General features: G+C 45.0%; 1 protein-coding gene across 1 annotated transcript in view; it reads left to right on the forward strand.

Annotated features, from left to right (window-relative positions):
* The window catches only part of SH3BP5 (SH3 domain binding protein 5), a 42168-nt gene that overhangs the window by 4272 nt on the left and 14965 nt on the right, over positions 1-22931 (forward strand). The window contains exon 3 of the mRNA XM_084282271.1: positions 5892-6020. Coding sequence (XP_084138397.1) covers positions 5892-6020 — 129 coding nt within the window. The remainder of the gene's footprint in view (positions 1-5891; positions 6021-22931) is intronic.

Genomic DNA, 22931 nt, shown 5'->3' on the forward strand with positions numbered 1-22931 from the left:
AAAAAGGAGAGCTCTGCCAAGCAGCTCTATAGGATAAATCCAGAGCTTGGAAGGGGGAATTCAGAATGGGGATTGCTCTGTTTCAAAGACAAATCCTTGAATGCTGCTTCAGAACGTGGGCTTTGGGGAGAGCCACACCAAGTTTGGCTTTGAAGATTTGCTGTTTTGACTGCTGCTAGCAGCTTTGGGCCCCTCTTGTTGCTCATTCCTAGTTTGTGGTGGTGTTGCCATTGCAAGATGTTTCATTAGAAGTAGTGCTTATTTTTCTTCTTCCAAACAAAGGAGTTAAATCTATCCTATTCCATTCCATTATTGAAAATACGAAGCAAATAATACCTGATCATAGCTGACTTTAATGAGAACGCAATATCATTAGGCTATTTATATTACAGGAAGCTGGCATCCGACGTCTTGTGGTATTACTTCGAGGTCCATTCATTCCCACTGCTGAGTATTTCCTGAATAATCTGAAAAAGCAACTGGAGCATTTGAGTGGAAGGTGTATGTCTTTGAAGGAAGTTTAGGAAAATAAAAACAACCAACTATGATGGTTTTTGTGATTTGGTGTACTCCCTGAGCAGCAGGAAGAGGAGCCTTGTGGCATCTGCTTTCTGTGAGACTGTCCTGGACTTCTGTAGGCTTGCACGAGTTGCTCTGACCTGGGCTGCTGCACGTGCCCACTCTCTCCAGTTTCCATTTACAGCAAAAGAGCTGTGGGTATGAAATGTTTGTAAAGTTTTACATGTGTGGAATGTGTTGAGGAGATATGCTGAAGCTGGCTGTATCTGTTCTTTTAGTTGATTATAATTACTCGTTTTTTGCTCTTTTGACCTATCCCACTAAACCCTGGAGAAATACCCTGACCTGACGATGCTCGCAGCCTCTTCAGGACACGTGGCCCTGATAAAGGGCACTGAGCGGCTGGTAGTTACATGGTGCATTAATGTATTGCCTGTTAATGAATCTTTGATTAGCCTTCATTTAAAATCCTTAACGCTGCTCACGCTAAGTGCAACGCCGAGCATTACTGACACAGCAAAATGGTGATGAAGGTCCTCCAGGGGATTTAACACTTGGCTTTCCTAGCGTCCCTGTCTGTTTGAAGCCTCTGTGAGGAGACGCAGGAAACATCTTGCAGTGGAGACATGAGTACGTTTTGACTAAATGCATGTTAGAGCTGCACTTTACTATTGGGGCTTTTTTCCTGCCTGCTGGAAATGTGTCTCCATCAGAGCTCGGATCAGAAGTTGCGAATGTACTCGGCTGTGTGGGTGAGTCATGCACATTTGTGAACTCATCCGTGCCTTCGACCACCTCTCCAAAGTGCAGTTCAGATGCAGGAGATTCATCGAGGGACCCTCTGGCAGCATCGTGGGGAGAGGAATCCTGCCCATAGCATTAACGTGACCGCTGGAATCCCAGCAATCTCAGAGTGTGGTTTATGTCAGAGGGAGCTTTTGTGCAGCTGGAGCTGCGAGCTTGCCAATGTTTGTTGAGGGGTGGTGATCGCACACGAAAACTTGATTCAGCCACGCTCGTTGGAGGCAGGGCTTGGTTAGGATCCTGCTTCTATGCTTGCCTAGATCCTCTGGTCCTGATCTGCGAGGCTTTGTGCTAATTTTAGGCCTGGGTTTACCCTAAAGGTTACTCTGGGTTGGTGTTGTACAGAGTCACAGGACAGGGTTGTATCTGCCGTGCTGCTCCTTCCCCTGCGAGCCTTGTCAGCATTTAAACTCCTCTCAAAAGGGGAAGGGTCCTTTTATCAAATTCCTCCTCAATATACTTCTTTTCTCAGGGTAAAGCTCGAGATTTTGACTGCGTTCCACATAAGAATTTTAAATATATATATTTTTTTAAACCCTCAGCCTTCCAAGTTTCAGAAGAATGGCCTGTCAGCTGCAGGAATCTCATTCTGACCACGCCTGCTCAGGCTGGGGAAGCTTATCTGTAGAAACATCCGCCGCCTTATCAGCAGCCCCGTGCAGCATTTTCCAGTGTCCCAGAGAAGAAAAGGGAGGAGCAGCTCCGTAGCCGTTTTTGCTGCTGTCTTTTGGAGTGTGATATACATGCGTGACGGATTTGTGCAGCTCTAGCAGCTCTTTCCATGTCTATAATTCGCTTGTTTCCTTAGGAAATGGCTCCTGCACGTGGACTGTGCGTTGCTTTTGTTGTTTTGCCTTTTGCTTTTTGTCTGTGGGTGAGTAAGGCAAGGCTTCTTCCTCCGCTCTGACTCTGGAAAGATTTTGTCACCTGAGTGAGTCAAAGGGCTTTGCTTGATTCACGGCCTTGAAGCAGAAAAGGGCTTCTAGCTGAAGGGAGGAGTTCAGCAGAGAAAATCTGCTTTGGAAGGAGCACCCAGTTCCTCTCCCGGCCTGCCTCCCTCGGCCTTTTTCTAAGAGGACTAAAAGGCAAAAAAAATCAGATTGTATTTGTAGTCTCTACCTGTCCGCAAGCAGGAGGTTAAAACAACTTCCAAATACTGATTTATGTTGTTTTTAAATGGCAAATTAATAGCTGGAGAGAGAAAGAAAAGGGTTTGAGAATACCCATTTCCTTTGATGGGCAGAGATGGTGATTTGCCTGTCACCTGGCATCTAACATCAGCTCATCACCATCACTCATCAGGAAGGAAAAACAAGCACGCTTTATCCTTCAACAGGTGCGTGTGAAGTGCAGAACTTTAGTTTTGTTTCTTTCCACCTTTTTTTTTGCAACAAAAGCGTTTAAGGGACGGGGGTCTGGCACGCTCCCTAAAACTGCCCCTGTAAAATCAACCACGTGGGAGAAAAAGGCGAAGGATTTCCAGGGAGGAAGCGGAGCTCTTGCGGCCGCTAGAAGAAGATGTGGAGAAGTAAATTGCAGTTGTGCACATGATGCACGAAGCTCTGTGCCCGCTGGAGCTTGTGCATGACAAACACCTGTGTCAGAGCCTGGTTAGTAAGACTGCAATGCCAGAGGCAGGTGCAGCAAGCCCAAGGCTCCTGCTGCACGTGGTGCAGAAGCCTTGGTACTTCTGACCCTCCTGGTTTCAAACCAGGAGTAAAAATAGCTTCTGCACCTGTATTTCTTCTTTAAACCTCCCTGGTGGTGCCCACTGGGGGAGTTTTGTGCTGTCCTGAGGGGGCTGACTTCTGCAGGTGTTCTGGCAGCACGTGGCGGGGCTGCTGTGCTGTGTGGCTTTGTGATGGGAACCGCTCGCTCTTGTGGTGTAGCGAGGGCTGAAGTGAAGGGCAGCTCGTGGGTTTGGTGTCGCTGCTTCTCAGAGAGCTCTGCTCCTGGTTGCAGTGGCTGAAGGAGCCTTTGGCTGCAGGGCTGATCCAAGCAGAGCGTCAGCATCTGTTTTTTGTCCCGTGCAGAAGGTGGCGGAGCCTGCAGGCTTGAGCTCGTGGCAATCGGGAGCCTGGGAATAAAGATGTCATTTTAAATACATCACGTAGCGGATGACACGGGTGTAAAGTTCCTGGGGCGTTTTGTTACTCATTATTCCTCTCCATAGGAAAAAATGAGGATGGGAGACCCCGTGTGAAGCTTCAAAATAGGAAACTGGCGTCTCTGGGGGGAAATGAGGACTGCAGCTTCACTCCTGTGTGTTCCTCAGCTGAAACTCCCCATCCTGTGTAACTCTCCTGTTCGGTGGGGCTGTGTCCGTGGTTTAACTCCTGCTTAAGTGTTTACAAGACCTGTGCCTGTTAGAGGATTAGTTACAGCTTCGTGATTCGTATGCACCTCATCCCAGTTGGTGGGAGATCCGTGGATCCAGATGTTCCTGTGGGACTGCTCTCTGCGTGGTATTCTTGGGGTTTTATTGCCTGTTCTCTCTTCCTTTTGGATAAGTCTTTTTCACATTGGTTAAGTGTAGATGTAATTACGTGAATAATTTTAGGGCAGTCTCTAAGCACAGATTTGTTAGCGATAATACACGGTTGCTGTTCACAGATCTGTTTGTTCCAAGTGCTTTTCTTCAGACGTGCAAACTGGTTTTTTTTTTTTTTTTTTTTTGGTAAATCGCTGCATATATCTGTTTCTCTCTAATTATTCACTTTCCACAACTAGTATCCAACCACACAGCTTTCACAAACCGAAAACCAAAGCTTTAGGTACATTCATTTAGAAGTGAATTTTTAAATGTTATTTAGGCATTTATAGGAAAATGATTTCTTGTGAAATATACTTCAGTACTTAGCATTTTTCTTGCAATATAGTCATCAGGCGTGCAGTCCTGTTTCAGTTTCTCGTGAAGTTCATATTGAGCAGTGAACCATGTACCATCCAGTACTTTAATTGCAAGTATCTAACTTGTTCTCATTAAGAAACTCATTGACTTGGTAGATGTTGTTTGAAAGATACGCTTCGTACTATCACTGAGAAACTATTTCATTTTAAGAACTCCAATCCAGTCAGTAGTAAGTTAATGTGCATTTAATTCTCCATTTTGGCCCTGCTACCCATTTAAGTGTTTTCTTAGAATAATTTGGAGCACTTTAAGAAACCAAAGCTATTTACACTGAAAAAAAAAAAATACGACTGATGCTGATTAAGGTTTTAGAGAAGACTAAAACGGAATGAGAGCAGCTTTTACTGAAGTATGTTTCTTTTTCTGTAAAACTAATGTATTGTTGCAGATTTTTCTGCTTCTGTGAGCAAAGTAGTAGGCTCCGATGTATTTTAGTTCTTCCAATGAATAAACAGTTGTGCATTCTAGAAATCCTCAGCAGTAATGACAAAAGCCTCCTGAATTAGAGCACTTCTTCAAGCCAGCTGCTTCCTGATTTATCAACGTGTCACTCCAGCAGTCTGCCTAAATCCTGCTCTCTAATTAGAATTACGAGGCTTGTCAAGAGCTCACACGGCCCTTCATCTTGGTCTCCTTAAATTCTGGGCCAGGTCCCAGCCTGTATTTGCATCCCTCTGCAACAATCCCATTGATTTAGTTTGTGCTGGATGCTGAGATGGAAATCAGGATCGCTCTGCTTGAGGGTATGGAGGTTGCTGCAGATAAGCTGAAAAGATAATTACATAAAAAGGGCAACTCATCTAGTTTGGAAGTAGCTGGAATTCACTTAAATATAATAAATAATAATCAAATGGAAAGTAGGAGTCCTTATCCATTGATACAAAGTATAGCTGAAAAGATGGGCTTTGGTGCTGGAAAATCTTTCTGCAATGAAAAGCTGAAAGCTGCTGCTGCTCTTGCAGTAAGTAGGGTGCATTTGTGAAACAGAAAGAGGAGCCCACCGGAAAACGTCCCACTGCCACGTGGGATGGGTCTGGTTCTTCCTCCTGCAGAAAGCAGGTCCTGTCCATCCTCATCTGCGTTGTGAAGTGGTGTCTCTGCTGGGGGATGCTGCTGGAGGTGGGACACAGGCTAAGGTTGAAGAGGTGCTGGTCCCATCTGAGTGCCAGCTTGCTCGGTGGGGTTAGGCCCAGTTCTGTTTACTGAAAGGAGAGGCTCAGCGAGAAGGATTCTGGAAATTGTGTTGAAAACCCTTAGTAAATATCTAGCTTAAAAATTTGTAAAGCAGTTTCAGGGAGACTTCTGGTACGTGTCCTCTGGAAAGCGTGAGGACAGACTCTCATTTCTGTGAAGGTAATGCATGCTCCTGAACAACCCTGAACTATGAGATGCTGCAGTAGATGAGATGTCTTTGCCACTTAACTGTCTCTCAGGAGTTGTAACACCCTGATTTGCTCCCCCACCGAGTCGTTTACTAGCTATTCCTCCCTGAGAAATCCTACCAGAGGTGACGACTAGCACAGACTATTGCGGGCTCTGTATAGAAGCTGTCTCTCTGAAGAACAACCTGAAGGTAGGAACAAATGGGCAGAAATAAAGTTTTAAGTTCTAATCTTTGTCCTTTCTTCCCTTTTCCCTGCTCTGCAACGTTTCGAAGGACGCACGCCAGAAGTTCCGCTCCGTGCTGGTCGAAGCAACGGTAAAACTGGATGAGCTGGTGAAGAAGATTGGGAAAGCTGTAGAAGACTCTAAACCTTACTGGGAAGCTCGGAGGGTGGCCAGGCAGGTGAGAACTTTCTGCCTTATAAGCTTATGCTGGAGAGCACACAGCGATTGCAGCGCTCCCCTGCTATTAATAACGTCCTAAGCGTATGTACTCGGCTGACACCGTCTGTGTCTTGAGTTGCACGTTGGCCGTGTGAATCGATGGCAAAGTGTGTTTCTTCACAGCCACAGCTGCACGTATTCTTCAGGCCACGGACAGCTACAGCAGACGTGAACTATGAATAGCAGCAAGCTCGTGCTGTTCTCTCCTCATCACGAATGGCCTTTCAGAGCCTCGCTCTGTCCTATCAACAGCTATAATTGTTTGAAAATATAGTGTAGGCCTTGTATGGCTACTTTTCCTTAAAGCAAAATGCTGAGCGGATAAAAAGCTGCAACTGGAAGCTTGTGAGATGTCAAGCAGCTTCTCACCTGAAGGACAAAGTAGCTGAGAGTTGAACACATGATGGCTTGGGGAGTGCTTCTGCTTGGCATCTCTGATGGGTTCTGCTGGTGTCTGAGGCTTTTTCATGTTTTATTTCTTCCAGGGAGAGGCTGTCCTCGAGTGCTGTTGCTATTTTTCTCTCATGGCAGGGAGGGCAGAAGGAGGGGGAAGTGTTGCTTGGGGTTGCTGCTTCTGTGCTGAGCTGGAAATGTGCGTGTTGTAATCAGTAGCTGGGTAACCAGGATGTGATTGTGTTCATGGGAAAAGTGAAAGAGAGGTGGGGCAACATGTGAAAGGTGTTGAGAAGAAAAAAAAAAAAAAAGACAGGAGGAGGATTTTGCTTATAAAAATAAGTAGGGGATGAGTGTTGGTGTATGCCAGGAGGCAGAAAGTAAACTCACCAAGTAATAGAAAAAGGGGGAGGGAAAAGAATACATCCTTGGAGCAGGGCACAGAAAAGTGAGGTGGCCTCATGCAGGCCTTATGCTTTGAAAGCTGATGAAGCGGGAATTGGGCTGATGAGGTGTGTCACACAAGAAAATAGGGACTTTGCTTGTCCTTTAAATTGCACAGCATTTATTTGGAGCTGTTGTCGCAAGCAGTGAAGATGATGTGTGGGGTTTATTAGACTTAATCCTTTAGACTAGTAAAAGCATGGTAAAAAGTAAAGTCTGCTTCCAAGCAAAGCGTGGTATCTACTGCTCATCTGTAACATTTTTGAAAGCAGTCCTTGCTCACAGGGCCTAGTGCCTGGGGTAGAGATAAACCAGTAGTAGTGATCTGGAGGAAGAGAGTAAGTTGGTAACGAAGCAAGAACAAGGATTTGATTGTTTATATTGTGTTAATTAGGATGTCAAAACAAAACAAAACTGACCCTGTCTCACATATGATCTCATACTTTTTTATTTTTACCATAAATAGCTATGGAAGGTACAGAACGCACAGGACTTCAGGAGTTATACTTGGAAAAGTCAATGGTAGAAATCCATACTCTGCAGTACCAAAAAATCAGATGACTTTGAGGTTTGTAACATCAGGCACTGTGAGCAGTGAATGTTGTCATCAGTCCTGAAGCTGGCAGGAGATCATGTCCTAAAAGTGAAATTTCTTATTCCTACATTTTTGCTGCTTCTGAGATTGATTTGGTCATACTAGTTCAAAGGTGCTTTATGAGAGCACTAAAAAGCTGAAACAGCTTCAAGTCTTGAGACTTGCAAAATCACTACACTTGCCTTGGGCTTGTTAGAGAATAATGTATTTTTCTCCTATTTTTCTCCCAATTCATCTTGTCATTAGCTAAGTTTAAATGCTACTTATCCCTGATTTCCCCTTCCTACCATTCATTTGACTTTTTTGCATTTTGTGTTATGGAGCCAGTTGTGGAACAGAGCTCCCTCTTTGTATTTGCTCAGGAAAAAGAGCTGAAAGATCACCTCTGATTTCCCTTTGGCTCCTTGTCTAATAAAACATTGAAATACAAAATACGAGGGCAAAGAGGAGTGTTGGTGTTGAAGGACAGTGAACAGAGGATTTTTCTGGAAATGGGGAGATTGGAAAGATTGGTATCAGTTGTTAGTAAGGCATCTGCCCAAAGAGTTTTTGTAGTCTGTCTGTAGTCTAGGAAAGTTCAGTTTATTTGGGAGCAAATTGGGTGGGGATATGAAATGGAAGTACCAGAATATTAGTGTGTTTAGATGTAAGCCTGACAGCTTTCTGTAACACTTTGATTCCTAAAATTGTGAAGAAAGCACGGGAACAGCTCCATATCTTTCCATTCAAGTTTAGAAAAACACATAGCTTATGAAGTTGCTTTCCTACCTGCTGTCTTTACAGCTATTTCAGAGCCATTAGGCTGCTTCTGAAAGCCCAGACAAAAGGTTCTGTGTAGCTGAAAGAGCTTTAATTAAACAATGAGGGATAAAATTGCACTGCTGTGCTTGTAAGAGAAAAGGTAGTGTAAATTTTTGTTTGTTGTTCTCAGTAAAGGGAAGTAAAAAATAAGGCCTGTAAATTGAAGTCTTCTGGGAACAAAGAACTGCATAATTAAAGAAACCTAGGTTGGCAGAAATGCAGGAGTTGTCCAGAGTTGCTTGCATTTAAGATGCCAGTTGTAGGGCAAGTTATCTGATAAAAGCTGTATTTAGTGAAACCAAGGAGGTTGCTTTCTCATGGCACCAACGTGATTCTCTTCTGGAAATATTGTTTAAGCTATTAAAATAAAACACATTCAAAAGGTACAAGGGCACTGATGTGGGGTCAGAAAAGAAAAAAGTCCTCGAGTCAAGTACTCCCTGGAGGAGCTTCAGGATCGTGAGTCCTTTCGTCTCTTCACCCTTTTCCCCATCTTGTGCAATCCTGTGTTGGCAGGAGGTGGGGAATTCAAAACAAATGAATTCTCCCATGCGAGAGTCCTGTAGCATCTTGCTTGTGTAACATGTGCCAGGAGAATTTCAGCGTGGTCTGTCTCAGGGTGGAACTTTGCTCTAGCAGAACAATGGGCCCTTGGTGTTGCCATTCCAGTGCTTTGTCCTCCGAAGCGGTGGCACGGGGAATCAGGATGCTGTCTGTTGGCACAAAAGCATTAATATTCAGCTTCTGCTGAGGCTGAAGCAAGAGCGAGCTGCTGCCTTGACCCTGAAGATTTCGTGCAACTTCTCCAAAGACAACTTTGTTGTGATTCCTCGTTGGGTCTCACAGTGGGTCTCTCGTGTGGACTACAGGGGTACCCTACTGTTTCAGAGCGTTTTGATCCAAATTAGTTGTTTAATCAAATTTTATTGTTTTACTGCAAGGACCTTTTTGTATTTGGCATATTTTCTTTTTAAGGTTGTTCTTTGACTTATGCTGTAATGGCATCACAGAATATCCCGAGTTGGAAGGGATCCATAAGGTCCTGCTTCCCTATGTGACTAGTCTGAAAATTGGCCTCTTTTTTTCCCCAAATGTAATGGGGAAGAAGGGTGACATTGCCAGCAAACGTTAATAATGTAAACAAGTGTACGTTTTGAGCTTCTGAGGTAAGGAGTGTCTTAAGCCACAGTTGACTTAGCATTTTGCAGGGTTGGGTCTGGAAAGCTCCTATGCAATAGTGTCTGAGCGTGTGGTAAGAGCTTGAGGAGTGTGTTACCTCACTAGTGGTATCATGCACTGGGGCAGGATGCTGTGCTAAAACAAGTGTGGTCTATTGTGTAAGTCACCGGGCTGTTCAGAGTTGATCTTGTGTTGCTGCATGGCTTAAATATGTTACTTCATTTTTCTCTCGTTTTCTGTATAAAATGGAGCTGTCAAACTGCTGTGAGGCTGAGTTCATTAAGGGCAGTAAAAGCACTTTAGGGTGAAAGGTGCCATTAAAACACTGTTACCCATACATCATCACTTGGGAACTCAGGGACAAACTGAAGAGGAGAACTTGACTTCCCTGCTTTGCTTCTGATGGCAAAAAAAGTCAGATAAAAAAGTATTCCCCACCTCTACAAGTACAAAAACCTATGCATCAGTAGTGACCCTTACCAGAATAAAAGCCCTGGGAGTGTTGCTCTTAACGAAGCCTTCTCTCCCGTTACTGAGCTCTTTTTGCAGAGTGAGAAGTGATGTTTCAGTCCCTAGTACTGGCTCAGAGTGGGAGTAGGTGTGGATGCTTTGCTCAGCTTGAGTGCTGAGCCTGTTTTGGGAGGAACTGTGTTTTTGCTTTGTGGTATTCCCCTCCACCCCCTGCCCTGTCTAGCTTTTACAAAAGAGCATTGAAAAGCTTGCCTGAGGCAAAAAGAGAGGAAAGATCTATGCTAGGTCGTATGTATGTGTGTCACTCCCTGAGGGACCCATCTGTAACAAGTGCTCAGAGAGCAACACACTGAAAGGGTGCACTCATCTTCCTTCCCCTTGGGTGACCTTCCCTGATTTAGCTTTACGACGAATTCTGCCTTTCATTTTGTTGGCGTACTTAACCTAAAAGGACCCTTTTGTTGCAAAAAAACACGCTGGCATGGCTGTACAACAATGTCTTCGCTGCTGCTATCTGGGTGTACCTGGGATTAAACACAGCTGATGGACAAGTAGCTTGTGCCCAGCAGGGACAGCCACTGTGCTCTCTACCACTTTGTATATAGCACAGCTCCTTCCCCTCACTTCGCTAATAATCTTTCTCTCCTGTCATATTTTATATTGGATCGGTACATCTGTTTAAAGAAGTCAGTCGACAAGGTAAAGAATTAAGGGTGAGCTTTCAGATACTTGGACCCTGGGTCTCTAATCTGGTTGTCTTCACAAAACTTAGGGGAAGCCGGTTACCACTGGGCAATTATTTCCTCTTTCAAATGTGGATTTTGGTTGGATTTGACCAGCAGGATCAGAAGGTTATAGTAGACTGAGTGAGTGTGTAGGATTTAACTTGATTAGCTTTATCTACGAAAGGATTTAGAGCCTAAAGTAATCATTCAGGCCCTTAATCACTGTCCGTGGTCAGTGGTGAGAGGCAGGTGCATGTGAAAAGCCTTCTGAAATGCATCCCTCTTCCTTAAACGCAGAGGAACTCCTCGCACAACAGGAGTTGAGGAGCAATTTAGCTGCTTGGTGGTGATGGTGAAGACTCTTCCTCAGCTGCTGAGGCTGATAGCCATTGTGTGCAGAAGATTGCAGTGCCTGCAGTTGAACAAAACTTTCCACGGTGGCCATCCCATCTTGGATTCTAGGTGCTCAGCTTGAGATGTCTGCAAGCAGTATGGCTCTGCAGATGGTAACTTGCTTAGCTCAAGAGATGGAGGCTTTTTCCATCAACATAACTTGCCAATCACTCTTAACAAATTAATTAGGAACTGGAAAGTGTTGTCTTGCCAGTGTTGCTTCCTACAGCACCCTAGTTTCCTATCCAAATCCGCTCAGTGACTGATAACTAATTGGATCACAGCACCAGCTGGCTGGGCTGCAGGCAGGGGGGCAGCTCTGAGGGTGAGCGACAGCTCCTGGGTCCGGATCCAACCGCAGGATATCCAGGTCCTCCCCTCTGGTTCCTAGGTGTGCTATCAATGGTATTTTGGAGGTAGGATGGAAAAGGTTCCTTGTGACACGGCTGCTTTTGTGAGCTGAAGTCCTGATGCTCGCATTTAAGGCAGCAAGGAGTTAAGATTGATTCGTAGTATCTCGTAAGCTTATCTTGGCAAAATAAAAAGGTGGAGGGAGGGGGAATTTGAGAAGCAAAAATTAAATGTCAGCAGAACTGTGACAAACTCGAATTCCTGCTTGGCAGCGTGCCACGGAGTTAGTAAAAAAAAAAAAAGCAAAATTATTGGCACGGTTACAGGGGGACAGCCAGCTGACCCCTCCTGGCTGAAGGAGCGTTTCTGGTTAACTGTTTGGAAACCAAAAAACTGCCTGGTAGACTCCCGTTTCTGAACCAAGGATACAGAGACTTGAAAATTGACTATGACAAACCTTCTACAAATCCTTCCCAATCCTTAGAAAATCCTTCCAAATTCCTTAAGTTAAAAAACACCTAAAGCACACGACTGCTTTCTACAGCTGTAGAGCTGCGTTATCACTGGTAAGTAATGATCGTCTGTGCAGCATCGCAATTAACAGGCTGTTAATTCTGGTCTCTCTCCTACAGCCTCTTGAGCACCACCCTCAGAGTAAAGAATTTCTTCCTTATATCTAGTCTAAACCTACCTTCTTTTGGGTTAAAGCCATTCCCCTTTGTGCTATAACTACGCTCCCTGACGAAGAGCTCCTCTCCAGCTTTCTTGTAGGCCTGTAGGTACTGGTATTAGCTATTAGGCTCTGGATTATTTTGTGAGGTTGGTGGGGTGGAAAGGCCACCGAGACAGGGGACAACAGCTCCCTTTTTGAACTGGGACTTAAATTTCTCAAACATCATAGCCTACCTTTGGGGTGCAGACTTGTGGTGGCCTCAGTGCTAGGGGGAGGCCAGGTATGGGAGGGAGAGAGGTAGCACAGGCCCTGCCTGGAAAGCTGTGGCTGGGTTTCTCTGGAGGGAAAGCAAAAATGGACTTGCCATGTGGGTAGTCAGCCCAGAGTGGTAAAGAAATGGTAAGAAGAAACGTAGAGGTGAGATATGTGAGAAGTAGGGCTTTGAAGGATGACACGTGGAAGCTGTGGGTTGCACCTAGTGGCCTGAGAAGTTGTGTGTGGCCTTCTTCACTTTCTGTCTTTCTGTTCCCTGTGGGCCTGCTCTAGACCTGAACCCTTTCTTCCCACTATTTCGTTTTTGTTGCAGAAGGCATGGCTTAGGGAAACTATGTCAGTGTGACGTTAGTCCTCTTGTGCAACATGGAGTTCCCATTGCTGTGATCCCCAGGGGCACTTCCAGTATATTCACCCTCCTTCTTGCATCGTGTGTGGCTGGCTGTGGGACCAGGCACCCATCTGAAGAGGAAGTGAGCCAAGCAAGGGAATCTGACATCTGTCATATTATTATTATTATTTATTATAGTGTTGTTATTTATTTAATTTAAGACTTCAGTTTTACGGCTGTGTTCTGCCTCTGTTGGCTGCTTGAGCATTGTGGTGTTGGAGTGTCTCAAACAGTGCCTTTAAACTGCTGAGACGGTAGCAGATGCTGCCTGGTAGGATTTGGAAGGTTATACCAAAGATCAGATCTGTGAAGGAAAGCTCCTCAAAGCATTTGCCTTCCCTTCAGCCCTGCTAATGCAGGATAGTAGGTCACAGGGCTGGGCAGCTTTCTGCCATCTTAATCCCCAGCAGCTGGAAATCTGCCCTGCGTTTGGGAACATCAGCAGCTGCTACTTCACAAACTAACTAAAAAAAAACCTCCACGAATCCTTACCTGATCCATATTGCTGTTACTTGTGTTTCCTACAGCCTAGATGGCACCTGTAGCAAACCCATCTTGAAATAAGATGTTCTTAATGTTTAGCCACTCCACTGAAATACCTGCACTGATTAGGTTAGACCTCCTGCATCTGTTTGTACTTTCTGTGCCTCATTGAGTGGGTCTAGTTACTTTCTGGGTTGACATTTATACACCCCACATCTTTGCTTTATGTGAGCATACTGTTCTGTTGATAGATGACTAATTTGTATAAGCTGCTGATGCGAAAACTGTGATTGGTTTTATCATCATTAATAGAAGACATGCCTTGGAGGGCTCCGTTATTTAAATTGGTTAGTTGTGCACTGTAAATTAGTCTCTTTCCTCTTCTGCTTTTCTTTCCAGACGTAGAAGAAAATGCTGATTATCATCAAAACATATTGAAGAGCTTCTCCAGAAGAGATATTTTATCTACTTTTTCCAACCCCCCCAAATCCTTAGCTATTCTGGATGGCAGCAACACAAAGCCAGCTAGCGGTTCAACCTCCCCTTCAGTAATTGCCGATGATACAACGAGCTAATTATTTTCCTGCTCTTTAAGAACGCCTTTTCTTGCATTTTTCCATTGTGAAATATTGCAAGTATTGTGCAAGTAGGTCTGGGGTATGGGAATGCTGGGGTGTGTAAGCTGGTGTGGAAATGTCCTCCCTTCTTTGGAGTAGCAGGGAGGGAGCTAGTGCAGGAAAGATCTGTTTCTCTGTCAGATATCTGCTGCCTTCAGCAGGAAGAAACAATGCAGGCAATCTGGCTTCCAAGCTTAGCCACAGACGCGATGGCAAACGCTGGAACTGGCAGGAAGGTGTAAGTAGCTCTCCTCAAAAGGTGCTGGGATGTGAAAACAGAGGTGTATCCCTTTTCCCTCTGCTGTTGTCTGAGGATTTGATTATTTTGCATCCTCTTCAATCTGGAAAACCCAGAGAGTTTAAGATAGTGGGTTTTTGGCATAGCCACATCCTTTGCGTTGCCATCCCCAGAACACAACTCTACAGCATTAAAAAAAAGAAAAAGGTAATTTAAAGGGAAGACTCCCTTGCTTTGTTCTCTCTCAGCTTTTCCCCTCCCAGTCTCTTCTGGCTGATACTAATATTTCAAGAGACTGTAAGCCACAGACATGCTTCTCTGTTAAAAATAGTAGCCAACATTTGAGACTGGGTGACACGAGGTCAGGGTAGTATACTGTGTACCTGTTGTGTGTGGCAGCAGCTCAGTGATGAGTGTTGGAAGGCAGCAGGAGCCTCGCAACTTCTGGGAAGTTGTTCAACCACCCCAACCTTTGTTCTGTACAGTGGTCTAAATGGGTGGGAGTTTATTGTGTAATGAAAAATGCTCGTGCTACGGGCTGCTGCCAAAACAAATCCAATATGGCTGTTGGTTGCTGCCTTCTGGGGGCGTTTCATTATGACTTCCAGTAAAACAGTAAGAATTTATGAACTCTTGCCTATTCCTGCTGAAAAAGATTATCAGAAGAGTCTTTCTCTATAGCACGTGTGAGAATGGCTCTGAATTGACTCAATTTCTGTAAGAAAAATCTTTTAATTGCAGCAAACTTGCAGTCCTTCTGTTAGAAGCCAAATGTCACTGGTAAGGTGTGGAAGAAATGGCCATCTAATTTAGCAGCGTCTGCTTCTGATGTTCCTTTTTCACTTAGAAAAGGGTGCTGATAGCCTGTTCTTCTTACAGGAGGATTTAAGAAGGGGAAATGAAGTTCTGTCCCTGCTACTACCTAGACTTTCTCCTTCAAGCAATGGTCTTGGCCCTTCATGTACCCAGCTCACCATTCACAACTTTTTCCTTTAAGCTAGGACCCCTCAGGAGTTGTCTGAGCATCCTGTACATCTGCCAGAGATGCACAAGGTCAGCCTGGGCCTTCCTTCTAGAGAGTGTCTTTGCTGTTGGGTTGTTGCTGATAGGTGTGAGGCTTTCTAGGGATGGGGAGAACAAATCCAGAACACCCCATCGCTGCTTTGGAGGCAACGAGGTGAGACACCAATCCAGCGTTTCTCCAGCATATTTCTGCCATGTCCACTAAGCATTTATTATCTTGGTTAATTAGCAAGATGCATTAAAGCAGGCGGTGTAAATCTAGCAGTGTGTATTTGTGGGAATTTGTTCCTTGCTTCTATATTTAATTTCAGCTGAGAAGGCTGCTGCCAGGTGCAGAGGAGCATGCAGAGCGTCTGTAAACCTAGAAACCAGCTGTAAGCCCTGGACTCACTGAGTCACTGCCTAACCCTCCTCCCAACCCTCTTTCTGAGGGCTTGTCTTGATATTTTTCTTAATAAGGTGATTATACCTTGGAGAGAAAAACCTGGATGTGTTCCGTGATCCCTTCTTCCAGCAGGCAGCAGCTTTGTAATTTTGTACAACAAGAAGGCAGATGGCAACGAGTGCCCAAGAAGGCTGGGTCTGGATGGTGTTAGCATGGACAATTTGGGGTATTCTGGTGCTGTAGACCCGTTAACTAGGCTGGGTAGCTCCAGACATACCAGCAACTTGCAGCAACCTCGTGAAAAAAGGATGGAAGGCTTGGTATTGTATGCTTAAATATTTTCTTTCTTACTTCCTTCCATAGCTCCTAATGAAGGGAGGTGGGATTCTGTCCTTGAGGCCGTCTGTCTGCATGCTGGTAACAGAACAGTTAATGAAGTGAGCTGCTGGTGATGCCCTGAGCCTTTTATCTCTTGGAATAATACGGCTTGTCAGCCTGTCTTAGGGGAGCTACGCACATCCCCTAACTTTAGCAATGTGTTTCATAGGTCTGCTCTTATCTCCTTGGCCTTTCTGTAGCCCAGGTTTACAGGGGAAACAAAACTGACTCAGAACCAGGAGTCAGGTGGGTTGTGTAACAATTAAGCTGTTAGAAGAAGAGAGGTAGATGCACGAACAGCACCAGAAAGACACCTAATGGAAAGCAGAAACTACGAGCCATCTGGTCACTGTATTATTCCACGGGCTTTTCGTTGGTTATGCAGCAGGAAGGAAATGGTTTGTGCTTCAAAAAGCTTCAGCAAGACTTATTTTTCCCCCTCCCCTCGCCTCTTCCCTGCCGCCACACGAATAAAAATCTTCAATCTACTCTTAAAAAAGCAAATTCTAACCCGTGTGGTTTCATAGCTTTTCAATAATCAGCTTAAAGAATACGAGGGTGTTTCAGACTCGTGAGAGACTGCATTTTCTGTCAGTAATGCAGACAGTCATCACAGATTAGTATAGATCACAAAAAGCCTCAGATCTGCCAAAATGAGGTCACTCCAGAGGCTTTGGATTTTTATAAGTTGTTTATAAGCATCTGTACGTAGCCTACAGCAAGAAGGGGTTTCTGTCTTTCGACAAACTCACAGTTCTGGTTTGGCTTGGGGTTTTTAGTCTGTAGGGAGAGGGGAAAGGAAGGTCATGGTCTTTTTTTCTTTTTCTTTAAAGTGTCACAGCTCGATCACTATTCCAATTATTCAAGAAATTGCGTGCGTGGGTATGAGAATCTAGGAAAACATTCAGCATCAGCGTAGGGTCTTTGTTGTAACTGTGCTCTTTGTGCTGTTGATTTCCCACTGCTTGACAGAAAAGCAGAACAAAGCAAAGGTATTTGACAGAAATGCAGGTTGTACAGGACCTCTGGAGGTCATCTGATCCAACCCCCTGCTCAAAGCTGCGCTGTCACTGTCGCTGGATTACATCCGCCGTGGCTGTGCCAAGTTTTGAAAACCTCCAGAGACAGATTTACAGCCTCTCTGGGTAACCTGCCTGAGGGTCACCCTGTCCCTCGTGTAGAAAAGATTTTTTTTTTTCAGCGTGCAACCCGAACCTCCAAGCTGTGGCTGTTACTTCATGTTATACCTTAACGCTGCTGCTGAGAAGTGGTCATTTGACTCAACAGTCTTGGCAGCTCCTCTTCAGATTGTATCTGACCCCTAATCCGATCACTCAGTTTAGTCTAGTGAGGGAGGGACCAGCCCCTATCCCTCAGCACTCCTTGCAGGAGCCATGATAGGCTCTGGCCATTCTCATAAATCTTCACTGGGCCCTGAACGGTGCCTTGACATCCCTCTTGAACCGAGGGCCCCAAAACTGGATATTCCACAGTGTGGAACCTCCACACTGAGTAGGGGGCAGTGGTAACTTCTGGTAGGCAACTGATGGAGGAAAGTTCCTGTTTTGAAGCATGTTGTACTTTACCCAGTGAATTATCCATAGGATGTTGTTAAACGAAGGAGAGCGAGCCAGAATGGAAGCATCTGAAACTTAATTAGCTCCTGAAGAGCATGACTAGAAGCCAGTGAAGTCATTATCTGGTTTGTAGTAAGCAAGTAAGTTTTGCTGGTGGCAATTAAGCTATTGTTTTAAAGAGTACTGAATGAGAGAGACACTGGTTTCACATTAACAAAGACTCGTACAGAGCAAAGGCCTTAGGCCAGCGCGTGGCTTGCTGCTGCCTTGTTCTGAGCAGCGAATGTTCCCTTCACGCTCCAGCTTATAATCATTTCACAGAAGAGATTTGTCCTGTCTTTTATTGGCAACGCACAGAACTGCTGAGATAAAGCAGTTGTCGTGACCTTGGCAGCAAGCGATGAGGTAAGGCAGGTGAACCTCTGCAAAATGAAAAGCCAATTTTGCACAAACTTGGAAAAAACTTACCTTCGTTGAACACCATTGTGAAAGGGAAACTTCAGTCTTGCACAACTAGGTAGGCAGCAACAAAAATTGGGAGGTTAGATGAAAAAGAGGAAGAGTAGGGTGTGTCCTGATTGATGTTAAAACAGAAAATTCAAGCCGTGTGTTGTAGGGTGGAAAAATCCTCTATTAGGTCAGCTGGGCAAGGGCTCTGACTGCAGGTGGGGATTGGGGCAATAAAAGCCAAGTGGACTGAAGGGAAGATTGTATTTCATAATTAAAGAGCGCAGGGTTTTCTGCTTTGAGAACGGACAAGCTGATGTGCCTGTGCTGGCCTGAAGGTACGTCTGGGTGCTGCTGCCAGTTCCAGAAGAATGACCCTATTTAAAAAGGTGGTGTTTCTGTTTTCTTCTACGTGCTCGCCACAGCCTACCTCGTCTGTTTTCATTGCTATCTGTAGCTAAAAGCACAATCCAGCAGTTGGGCAGGGCTCCCTTCTCTGCAGGGCCCTGTGCAGACTCAGAGGGGAATTGCCCATGAGGATGCATCTCCCGAAAAGGAGAGCTCATCATATCTCCCCAGAGGGACCTCGTTACGGTAATAAATCAATAGCTTGTAATTACGAACCCCCGTTGGTGTCCCTTTAATTTTACATTGTTATTTATTTGAAAAGCTGGTGCATTTTTTATCACACTGGCTTCTGCGAGTGCTGCTACTACTGTGTGTAGCTTCTGAGTATCTGGGAGCTGGCTGGCAAGTCTGAGGCTCTGTGAAGGAGCTGAGCTGGTGAGAGGAGGTTGCTGGTGTGGACCAGTGCAGGAGGCTGCTGTGACTGGGATTTTCCTGAGCTGAGGTCTGGGTGGTTGCTTAATTGCATTTCTCAAGGAGTCTTGTGTTTTACACTAGTAGGGGAAGGGTCTGTAGTGGTCAAAACATTCACTTACATTTTCTAGCACAAGGTTCTGGTGATCTGGCACGATGAGCTCCTGGTCACTGTGGGGTTGAGAGCTGGGGCACAGGTTCCCCAGTTCCCAAGGCGTCAAGGTTTTGTCCCCTTCAGTAAGAGGTTTTGCTGGTCAAGCTTATGAGTTTTGAAGGAGATGCTCGCCTTTATGCTGAGTAATTTCTATCAGGCAGCACCGATACAGGTAACGGGCAGCAAGCTGACATCCCACTTGTCCCCAGCCTTCCTAGGAGCTTTTTGTCCTGATTCCTGATACATTTTCACTCATGCTATCTCAAGGCTAAGCATCTCCCTTCTCAAATACCAGTTTGTGTTTTAAAGCACAATCACCTGTTTTTTCAGCCATTTGTTTGAATTTTGAGTTCTGGGCTTTGAGAGGAAATGACCACTGTACTGGAACAACGTTAAGAGGCTGGCTGGAGAAGCCAGCTCCTGCTTTCTTTGGTTTTCAAAGGACATGGAGAGCATGGCTGTGTGACCTCTTCCATCAAGCTGAGATTGGGACTGTGGGAGCAGTCTGTTGGTAGTGGTGCAGAAAAAAATCTCGTACGTGCTGGAGGGAATTTTAAATGAAGGCTAATTATTGAGTAACTGTACTAACCAACAAGCGTTTGAGTATCTTTTTTCAGATCGGCAAAACCGCAGACCTGTTGATGTTTCTCTAATGACTAACGTGTCTTTCTGTACCCTACCATTTAGCTTTTCTCTTTGCCAGGCTCTCAACAAGCTGTTTAGAATGAGACTGCAGACTGATTTCAGATAACTGTCGAGGTGAAATTATTTGGACTACCTCTTTTTGCTTAAATCAAAAAACATTTTGTGTTCCAGAGCAGTGTTTTCAAACCGGCCTCGTTGACTAGCATTCGACAAATAGAGCTGAGAGTACTTAGGTGTGTTTGTGTTTGACTTTTCCATTTGCCCACATGTTACAGGACCTGAAACTGAATGTGGCTAGAAGTTTGGCCTGCCTGTTTTCAGCTTTGGCTCTTACACGTCCTGCAAGTCCAGGTGCTAGAGATACCAAACAACGAAAAGTCCAGCTGAACTGTAAATTTAGCTTCTGGTTTTCTTATCACAAAGAACATTTTCTCGCAGTGCTTTAGAGGCTTCATCAACAGAGCAGCTAGTACTGCAAGCTGCCATTAGGCGTTGTTTTCCTTGGGGATTTGGAAACTCAGCTCCTAATGCTCTGCAGCCTCTTCGCTGGCTCAGATGTGTTGATCCCTGACCCAGCTGTCTGTGCCAACAGAAACTTTCCAGTGCTGATGCAGTTACGGTGAGAAAACTGCACTTCTCCTGGGCTCCTCTTGCCCCTGGGATCTGGTTTTACTCGAGTTTCGAAAACAGACTTGCTGGTGCAGTTCTCCCTGGGTCACCAGCGTTTGCAAGGAGCTCCTTGCACGGGCAGGCCCTCGCCTGCGCTGGGAGAGCCGTGGAGCTGAAGCCTCCTCTGGGACTGGGCTTTGGCGGCCTCCTTGCTGGGACCTGGCTCCCTCTGGGATGATCTTCCATGGAAATCTGTCCTCTCCTGGTGCAGTGCTTCCCCAGCACTTGATGCAGGCTGTCACTGGAGTCTCGCATTTCATTTTGCTTCTAAAATCCTGGCTCAAACTATTTTTATGGAAAGCTTCTGACCTTTATTTGATGCCTTTACCAGCATGGATTGAACTTGCTGGGAGAGAAGAGAGTTGTGAATTTTCAGAGTGTTCAGCAGAGGATATTTTGGGGACCAAGATTTAGGCTTCTTCTGTGTCCTTTGTTAAAAGCTTAGGTTGAGCCTTTTTTAAAGATCCTCAGAAAGCTTGGAGGGTACCAGGGTTAATGTTAGTGGCTAAATCAAAATATTCTTTATCCAGGTATATTCTGAATTTGTAAACTGCATTAACAGGTTGGAAACAGACAACTGGTGACTGGAGTGGTAGGGAAATCTCCGAGTTTTTTTTTTTTTTTTGTCGTTAGAATTTCTAAAAGACCCTATTAAAGGATTTGCACTAGGCTAATATTAAGTGGCCCAAAGCACTGTGCCACTTTGGGGTGTGCAGACTTGCATGGAAATCCACACTTCAGTGTTCTGGCTCCTAATGAGAACTTCAGATAAGATGGAGATGTTCAAGCTGCCTGAAAGCAGCAAAGGGCACAGCTGGATGAACTTCTCCTCTGTGGAAAACAACAGCCGCTTCAGAAGGAATTGCATCAAGGACCGAGGCTGAAAGGAAATCATTGCTCCGACTGTGACGACTTTGATTTCCCCCCCTTGACTCCTAAGAGCTGAGAGACCTCTGACACGGAACTCATTTTTCCACAGCCACTTTGGGGCGAAATACCTTTCTGTGTGGTAAGGGAAGGAAGTTAAGCAGAGCTTGCTGCTATTTCAGGACATCAGAAGGGAGACTTAGCGTGCTTTATTTCCTTTCGAGACTTGTGTTTGAATTAGGTGTTCGTCTCCGCCCTGCCATGGGGCAGGGAGGGAAGGTTTTTCTTTCCATTACCTTTACCAGTAACGATGGCGTCTGAAGTGTGAAGGTATTTGATGCAGCTGGTGCTGAGGATGTGTAGCCAGCTGTTAGCTGGAGAAATGTGTTGATATTTTTTTTTTATTTCCCACTTTGTGTCAGGGATTTTTAGCTGCTTCCCAATTCCTTTACACCGAAACCCCTTCCTTTATTCGTGAGAGACTTCATCTTCCTCAGCTTTGTATTCTGTACGTGAGTCCTTTCCTCTGCTTCAGCCTCAGCCTCCTCCTCTGTGGATCATGACATGCAAAGGTTTATTCATTATCTTGTTCTGTCAGTCATGTCTGCTCAGAGACATCTCCCATAGGTATAAGCTCAGTAATTTCCAGTATATTTAAAAAAAAATAAAAATCATTGAAGTGTAAATGAAAACAGCTTTCACTGTGCTCAGTGTTCAGTTAATCGATTGTGAAGCTTATGTTTGGAGGGCTTCATGTCAGTGCAAAACAGCTCAAACCCACTATTTATAAATTTATGAAACATATAAAATATAGTGTAGGAAACCTCAGGTAAAGATTTTAATTTTCAGCTAAACGAGGCATTTGTCTGTCAACCTTAAAAGGACTTGAGGTGAAGTAAACTGCTGGTAGAGTTGAAAAATAGCAAATGACCACACAACATTGAATAAAAAATGACCTGATGCAGGAAAGCAACATGAAATGTGTATGTTTGAAAGCCTGAATGTGGAAATTGCAGACAAGTCAGTGATAACCCTAAAAAAAAAGAGAACATCTCTATCTTATTTAAAGCCAGACAAAAAGAAAAAAACAACAAAACCAGCAAGCACTCAACGCTGGCCATTTGTTCGTGGAGATTCTTTGTCTGTTCATCACAAAATCATCAATTTTGGACGTCTAGGACACGTTGCTGGTGCTCGAGTGCAACACTGCAGGCTGCTGAGCTTTGTAGACTCCGTTACAACTCTTGTCACCGCGATGCTATTGAAGCCTGCGGCGTGTCTGGCGTTATTGCTGCTTTCTTGGCTCCTCTCCCTTTTTGGGTTGAACGGGCGAGGGCTTAGTGCTGTGTTAGTGACCCTGGGGGGCTGGCGCTTGGCTGTGGGAAGCAGAGGGGTCTCCAGCCTGGGAGAGATGGGGCGTGAGCATCCTGAGGGCTGCTTGGAGCGGGGCTCAGAGACTGCCAGAGCTCCTCTAAAGCTTTCGGGAGAGATGCTGGTGGTCTGTAAATGCAATCTCTGGTGGATGTTGTTTTATTTTACGTTTTGGTTCAGAATAAGAGAGATCCCAGCTCATCGATGGGATGCCTGCTAAGCTGTGCTTGCTTTGTTGGGCATGTTGTATGTTGTTGTGGAGCACTGTTTGCTCTCACAGCAACTCTTCCTCACCAGAAGAGTCTGTTCTCCCCTGCTTTTATGCTCAAAAGCACTTCCTTCAAGCTCAAACTTGCTGCTGTTTTGCTGAAATAACAGCAGTTTCCAAAGGGCACCGCAGGGCCTTTATCAGTGCTTTACGTGCGTTACAAATTCCCTTGGTTACCCTGGTGTCTGTGTCCTGGGGGCTTGCTGTACCACTTGTGTCCCAGTGACAGCAAAGAACATC

The sequence above is a fragment of the Netta rufina genome (genome assembly GCF_964035555.1).
Source record: "Netta rufina genome assembly, chromosome: 2".
In the NCBI taxonomy this organism is placed as follows: domain Eukaryota; kingdom Metazoa; phylum Chordata; class Aves; order Anseriformes; family Anatidae; genus Netta; species Netta rufina.